At 39.3% G+C, this 7,888-nt stretch overlaps 1 protein-coding gene across 1 annotated transcript; it reads right to left on the bottom strand.

Annotated features, from left to right (window-relative positions):
• Positions 1 to 686: 686 nt before the first annotated feature.
• Positions 687 to 4,023, bottom strand: LOC148029553 (catalase isozyme 2-like). Its single transcript, XM_087688418.1, has 8 exons — positions 3,837 to 4,023; positions 3,573 to 3,669; positions 2,987 to 3,264; positions 1,898 to 2,674; positions 1,536 to 1,625; positions 1,224 to 1,291; positions 1,022 to 1,115; positions 687 to 917 (listed from the first exon to the last, which is right to left on the bottom strand). The coding sequence occupies exons 1-8, from the start codon at positions 3,849 to 3,851 to the stop codon at positions 858 to 860; spliced, it is 1,479 nt and encodes a 492-aa protein (XP_087544544.1). The 5' UTR covers positions 3,852 to 4,023; the 3' UTR covers positions 687 to 857.
• Between the last annotated feature and the right edge of the window lie 3,865 nt (positions 4,024 to 7,888).

The following is a 7,888-nucleotide window of genomic DNA, read 5'->3' as shown; positions in this document are numbered from 1 at the left end:
AGGCCAAGTTCATTTATTTTTCAGGTTGCATGTCATTTTCGAATAAAATTTTTATTTGTCAACTTTGGGGACATGTTTATGGTGGCCATGTAGGCTTGGGAGTTAGGTCTGGTAGGTTTGTGCATTATATGTTAGATAGATATAGATAGAAGATTTTTAAAAGTCTAATCAATTTGAGTAAAACCGTCAGAGGAGGATATTCATGAATCACAAGGATTAGCAGGCTTACAAATTTTCTACTTTTAAAGTTAAAACTTCATGTACACTTTCTGAAAATGATTCAAAGCATCCAATTCGATTTTTTAAAAATTATTATTATTGCTTTTTTGTTTAGTTTGGGGTGGGGGGAATATTTGAGCCATTGACCTTATTATTGTACTCTTTTAATTTTTTTTATGAATGCTAGCTGCAATCATTGGACTTCCATAGAGTCTAGGTATCTTTAGTAGCAAGTCGACTATTTGCTAGTAGATTAAGATATTAATTTAGCTTACGATTGCATTTTTCCCATTTGCCTAAAGTCACAGTTTATATTTGTTATTTAATGTTCAGGTGGTTATTTGGAGAATTATGCATAAATTAATTGGGTTGTGAGTGTTTTTTTCTTTGGGCAATAATTAAATGGACTTTTATTTGTCCAAGAAAACATTAATAACTATTATCCATGGAGCTGCCGATCACTCCTGTGCTCATAATAGAGAGAACCTTGCATTGCGGTATTAGAAAAGTAATTTACAGGTCTTTCGTGGTAGGGCTGTACACACTCATACGGACGAAGTATCTTATTGTCAGAATCACTCTGCTCAGTCGCATCAATATGCCCACTAGCATATAACTGTGCACACTGCTTGCTGATGTTACATGCTGGATCTTATCCTCAGCCGAGTAGCAATCTTCTGCCCCAACAGCTTATCACACTGCATCATCAAGTACACAATTAGCAACCAACCTTAATTAATTACGAGCTGCTAATTCGATGGAGATTATATTAGAATTCAAACCTCACTAGATGAAAACCTACTTGAGTTAGATAGGAGATCCAAATGTTTCGGACTTCTTGGGTGAGTTTTGGATCAGAGAGGGCTTCAATCCAGAGCTTGATGAAGCGCTCTTGTCTGTTATTTTGTCATAGCGCGTTCCGAGTTAGCAATGCGGATGCCTTTGATTGTACTCACTTCAATGAGATGTAAGGTCGACTAACTATAATAGAGCCATTAGTATACCTGTCTGGGGTCCAAGATCTGTATCTCACACCAGGTTGAATAAAGTCATTCTGCTTATCAATTATCACCTGCGAGAGTCCGTGAGCAATTGTAAGCATCTGGAGTCGAGTAGTTTAGTTTGACCTTGAACTACCTCCTTGGAAGGCATTAGATTTATATTTCATATCATAGCAAACATCTCACTAGGACGCATTTTCGGTTAGTTCCTTGTTACAGGCTTTCGATTTATATTTCATACCAAAGAGGAACGAGTAAGCCAAATTTTTCAGTCATGTAAACCTGCAGCATCTAAGTAGAGGATCAGGTTCCCACCTTCCTTCTTGGGCCTGTGAGTGTGTGTGAAGGGATGGGCACTTTTTCAGCTGGACATGCGGGATCGTAGCGTGATGGGAAGTAGTTCACCTGTTAATTCACAAATGAATCCATTATTTATATAAATATATGTATGCTTTCATTATTAGCCCAGGAATGAGCAGCTAAAACCAAAGCCCCTAGCTTGCCAGTATTTTTGCTACTTCTCTCATCATAAGAAACATGGCCAATTAGAACCATGAAGGTTATAACACAGGAGCTGATTTCTCTGTTGCAAATGAAGTAATTATTGATGAATCTAAGCTCTTAGTGGCACGATGAGTCAATGATAAAAGCATTTAAGCAGAAATCTAAGCACTTACCTCCTCATCCCTATGCATGAAATTCATGAAACCTTCATGGTGGTTGTTGAAGTGTGCACACTTGGGAGCATTCACGGGCAGCATGAGATAATTAGGGCCCAATCGATGCCGTTGTGTGTCAGAGTAAGCAAAAAGCCTAGCCTGGAACATCTTGTCATCAGTATAGTAGATCCCGGGAACAATGTGGGCAGGATTGAAGGCCAGCATCTCGTTCTCTGCAAAGAAGTTGTCGATATTCTTGTTCAAAACAAGCCTTCCAACGGGCTGCAGTGGGAAAATATCCTCTGGCCATATCTTGCTAGTGTCAAGAGGATCGAAATCAAACTTGTCCTCATGCGCAGGGTCCATGGTTTGGATGTACAGCTTCCATTCAGGGTAGTTTCCGGCAGCGATGCTGTCATAGAGGTCCTTGGTTGCATGGCTATGGTTAGTGCCCCCTACCACAATGGCCTCTTCAACGGTGAGACATTTCACTCCACAGGTGGGTTTCCAGTGGAACTTGACATAGGTTGGAGTCCCCGCTTTGTTGAGCAAGGTGAAGGTATGCACCCCAAAACCCTCCATGTGCCTGTAGTTGAGGGGTATGCCCACATCATCAAAGAAGAACATGAAAGTGTGGAGGGATTCTGGGTGGTGAGAGAGGTAGTCCAGAATCCTCCACATCTCCTGGATGTTGGTCTTTGGGTTTGGCTTGAAGGCATGGATCACATCCGGGAACTTGATACCGTCTCGGATGAAGAAAATGGGGAAGTTGTTCCCCACTATGTCAAAGTTGCCCTGCAGGATCATTATGATCGCCACCAAAGCACTCATTCAGATCTTCAAATCAAGCAAACCCTTGCAAATGTCTAGTATTTCTCGTTAATTGATTTCAAATTCATTCCCTTTTAAATTAGCAGCAGCCCCTTAATGACATGCATGCATGCAGCTTCCATGTAGCCAGTACCCTTGGCCGCAGCAGCCGGCCCTTGCCATGCATTCATGCATGGCAAACATCTTACTAATGAGGTTGAGTAAGCTGGTAAAGAAGAATATATAAAGTAATAAGCAGCTAAGCTGGCGCATCATTAGATCTATCTTGAATTATACCTCTCTGGTGTAGAACTTGACGGCAAATCCCCGGGGGTCTCGGAGGGTCTCCGGACTACCCCTTTCATGAATGACAGTGGAGAAGCGCACAATGACCGGGGTTTGCACGCCTGGGCTGCGGAGGAAATCGGCACAGGTGAGGTGGGAGACGTCATGGGTGACCTCGAAGAAGCCCTTCGCACTGGCGCCCCTTGCATGCACCACACGCTCGGGGATCCTCTCCCTCTCAAAGTGTGCCAACTTCTCCACCAGATGATAGTCCTCCAACAGGATGGGACCTGGAAATCATCCAAACGGGATGACTACATCATTAGAAGTGTGCTTAACCATCATATTGTAATAAGCCGCAATTACACAATATTGTTGTTAATCTACATCTGTTATATATTAGCTGACGTTCAGTAGTACGTCATGAAAGACATTATAGTTCTTGCATATATGGAATTTGTGGAGCAAGTTACAAGTCTCACCATGAAATACAGCGCCTAGCTGACACTTAACAACTAGTAAACGGGATGGAAAGCCAAATTTTTCATTTAGAAAAGACGATCCAACAAAGTTAGGGATGGAATAATTTATATCATACCTCGAGAGCCTACAGTGAGCGAGGAGTTGTCGTTCCACACAGGGGCTCCGGCGTTGGTGGTGAGGTATGACGAGTTGTAAGAGCTGGATGGGCGATACTGCAATGATTAAACAAAACGATCGATCGATCAATCGTAAGGTGCCATTTATAAATAATAAGGATCATTGAGATGCACAATTACGAGCCGAAGACGGCAATTATAGTTCCCTGATACTGAGCACAAAGAATTTAATAATGATATATATATGTATATATAGATACCACCTTGTAGGGATCCATAGCTGAAATATTGGAAGAAGCGGCAGCTGGGGCGCGCGGCTACTAGTAAGGTAAGGGTACTATTTGGGAGGGTTTGGAAGGTTAGGTAGAGGGATGGGTGCTTTTATAGTGAAACTGCAGGGATACAAAGGTGGCGATCGGTAGCCGATGGGCAAACGCCGGCTGCTGCGGCTGCATGCAAGTGGCGGGGATCAGACGGGTGGTGAAGTCCTCCTTTTCTCGGTAAAGTAGACCCGGCCGCAGGACACTTACTTTGCTCGCCGCTGATCGAGTCAAGCACGTAACTGGATTGATTGGCAGTTCCCCCGATTCTACACTCGATCCAACTTACGTGGATTGACACGCCCCTCCCCCACCCGACGCGACGCGACAGCTTTTCTCTTAGCACGCGCCCTGCCAACCACGCATGAATGCAACCTCCCGATAAGAGTGACCTCACGCATACACCCGCCAGATATTTTAGATGATCAAATAAGTCGCGACGAGCATGTGTGTGGCACGACATGCCCTTTTCTCTTCTTATCTGTTGTAATTACAGTCACCTTTACTTTGAAATGCAAGTACTCACTATACGTTTGACAGGACCCTGGTAAGATTCCTGTCTCTTCAAAAGTACCCACCAGATGCTCTTACCCTTTTATCTCAAGAACACATCACATGCTAGAAAGAGTCTAGGAGCCTTTATATATATCTCTTCGTCCACACAAGGAGCAAATGTGCGGCGCATTCCCCTATCGTGGCCATCCCTCTCCAACCCCTGCCCACTATCTCGGAAAATAATGTAACTTAGTGTATTTTTATTGGCTAGAGTCATGAAAAAATACTTCACATTTTTTCATTACCCTTATTTTAAGGATTTGTTTTCAATATAATTTAGTTATAAAAGTAGCATGTACTATGTACATTTCAAGAACTAAAACTAGGTCAGATAAATGACTTGCCTTCATTTTGGTTGGTTTAAAGACATGTTTTTATCGAGCACACAACTATAATGCAATGGTTCAACCACAATGCAATATGTCAAAAGATATGAACTTATCAAAAAATAAAACTGATAAGATCTCTCTCACTTCAAAGTGCCCACCACCTACTCCAATTGTATTTACCCTTTATCCGTAATAACACATCACATGCTAGATAGAGTCTAAGAGCCTTTATACCTCTTGGTCACATGCAAGGGCCACACACTAGCAATTCCCTCATGGCATGGGCATCCCATCAGAATATGCACACTAATGTTTGAAAAAAACCTCAACTTTACTGTAGTTTGCACTTGCAAATTTTGGGGAAAAAAAATCAAATTCAAAATTTGAAAAGTATAAAAAACTCCATATTTTGAGAAGTTATAGAATCAAAACCTTCAAGATTTTCTTCGTAAATAATTTTCCAATTTTCAAATGAAGGTTTTTTCAGGAAATCATTTTTAGTAAAACATTATTGCATGTGCATTTTACATCATGCATGTTGACTATACAACAATGCTCGGAAAAAAATGGCAACTTTAAGGATTCATTTGTTATATAATTGAGTTATAAGACCCATATGTAGATCGAGGACTTGCCCTTCAATTTGATTAGTTGGAAAAATATTTTTTTCGAGCACTTAACTCAATGCAAAGTTTCAATAGCAATCCAACATGTCAAAAGATGTGCACATTGATTATTTTCTTTCTCTTTTTTACATTATATAAGTGGTGGTAGTAGTGCTATGGAAGTGATGTAGTCTAGTGAATCCCCATCTATAAAAAGAGTGTGTGACTTGTATACATCACATGGAGGTTTGCAAACCACAACCCATATACCATAGCAACTTGCTCTATACATCATAACAGCTATCTTTGATTTTAAATTATATAAGTAGGTGACTCAAGTGTTGGTATGGCCTCGAGCATTATACCCAAAAAATTTTACTTTTCCACGTGTGACCCAACCTTGAATCCAAAAATCCTCCTCTTGCTATTGTATGTCCTCTTTCTCTCGTTTTAATGGAAATCCTTTTTTTTCTATTGCCCTTTTTATCCCTATAGTTTCGGCCATGTCGAGAGTAAGTTGTATTTAACAAAAGAGTAAACATAAGTAAATATCGTTGCGCTTTTAGAAAACATGTGGCCCCATTTGGGGTGCCAATTTGACCATAAATAATTATAAATCACTGGCTAGAATCTATGCATGCTCTTTCAACAAAAATTTAAAGTAATGTGTAAGCTTAATTGAGTTTTGTGGTTGAAAATCTCTAGAAATAGTAGAATAATAGGATCTAAAAATTAAAATGACAATGAATAGATTTCACCCCTTAAGATTGAAAGCAAGATTGAATGTTAGTGTGAATTAGAATGATTGTATTTTCTTTGATGTCATTTTAGCATGGTTTGAAGTTTAAGCCCACAAGCCATCAATGCTCCCGGGGGGTCCACTAGGGTTTACCGTATGGTACCACGTGAGTGTAAGGGACATATATTTCTTGCACGCAGGTGACGTCTCCTTATTACTACTAGTGAATCCCCCGTGTCAGTGCTTAACTTTTCTTTGCAATGCCAATGTCCACCTACTTGGTACGATCTCCCATCATAGTCTCTCTTTGAAATGATGTGAGGCATATAACAATTATAAACAAAAGTGGGCATTTTTATTTCCTACTATGCTCTATGGGCTACTATCCATATCCATGTCTCTTGAATACAATTCACAATTGATATTTGGACTTATTTGGAAAACCCAATTCAAGACAACACCTATCACAAAATTTTCAAATACTCTTTTAGTTCATTCTAGCATACATTGAAAATATTTTCATCCAACCATAATGATGGAGAAAAGGGTCTATGTTTTTACACTCATTTAATTTTTTAAAGAATCAATTGATTGCAAATCAATACAATCTTTCTACCAAACAATGATCAATCTTTCTTCATGATGGTGGCAAGGAAATTATATTTTGACTATATATATATATATATATATATATATATATATATATATATATATATATATATAAGTTGCCATTAACAACAATGACAAATGACATGAGGATGAGCCCCACCAATATCTATTCTATATATTATTTAGAGCTTTACTTTGGGGAACTCAAACCAAATAGATTATAGAAGGTTCCCAAGCTTATATGGCACAAGGAGGAGAGGTTTGGTATTCAAGAAATAAAGAGGAGTTTTCTTAAAGGGTGATATAATAATGAGAAACAAACAGTTGAGTCTTTGAAAAGTTGTAAGTTTTGTGTGTGTGTGTGTGTGTGTGTGTGTGTGTGTGTGTGTGTGTGTGTGTGTGTGTGTGTGTGTGTGTGTGTGTGTGTGTGTGTGTGTGTGTGTGTGTGTGTGTTATTTGAGAAATGAAGAGGGGTTCCTTTTGAAGAGTGATACTATATATATATAAAGAGACAAATATGAATTTCTTCTGTAATTGGTGAGATGAGATGGAATGAGATGTTTTAGTGTTTGAGCATGTGCGTGCAATGTGTATGTACTCTAAAAGTACCCACAAATGCACATACACTATAAAAAGAGAGATGAATTTTCTTATAGAGAAATGAGATTATATTTTAATGGTTGGACATAACCGCACACAACATACATGCACATATTATGCAAACATTACACACATTATGCACATATGCACACATGCCCATACACATGTAAACATATGAGTCAAAGAAAAATGGAGAGAGATCGAGGGGGTGCGGGAGACTAAGAAATTGATGAGAAAGAGAGAGAACTATAAAAGAGCAAAGAGAGCAAATAAAGGAGAGGAGAGAGACTTGATACAAACTCATAAAATATGCACTTATATATATATGCATACACACACATGCAAACACATATATCCATACACAAACACGTAGTTTCACACATACATGCATCCATAATCATGTGCCAACATATGCATACATATGCATGTGTATGAAGGTTTGAAAACCACAACCTATATACTATAGCAACTTACCCTATCCATCACAAAACCACCTTAGATTTTAAAGTATACAAGTAGGTGATTCACACATTGCTACAACCATGGCCATAGCAAAAA

Source organism: Lygodium microphyllum, chromosome 11 (assembly GCF_053477565.2).
Source record: "Lygodium microphyllum isolate KBCC chromosome 11, Lygodium_microphyllum_v1.1.10, whole genome shotgun sequence".
Classification (NCBI taxonomy): domain Eukaryota; kingdom Viridiplantae; phylum Streptophyta; class Polypodiopsida; order Schizaeales; family Lygodiaceae; genus Lygodium; species Lygodium microphyllum.
The sequence above is the reverse complement of the archived record's forward strand: the minus strand, read 5'-3'. Positions and strand labels throughout refer to the sequence as shown.

Coding starts and splice junctions, on each gene's coding strand:
- LOC148029553 (XM_087688418.1), bottom strand. Junction 1,116..1,223: donor AGATCTTGGACCCCAGACAG/GTATACTAATGG, acceptor ACAAAATAACAG/ACAAGAGCGCTTCATCAAGC. Junction 918..1,021: donor GGATCTCCTATCTAACTCAA/GTAGGTTTTCAT, acceptor TTGATGATGCAG/TGTGATAAGCTGTTGGGGCA.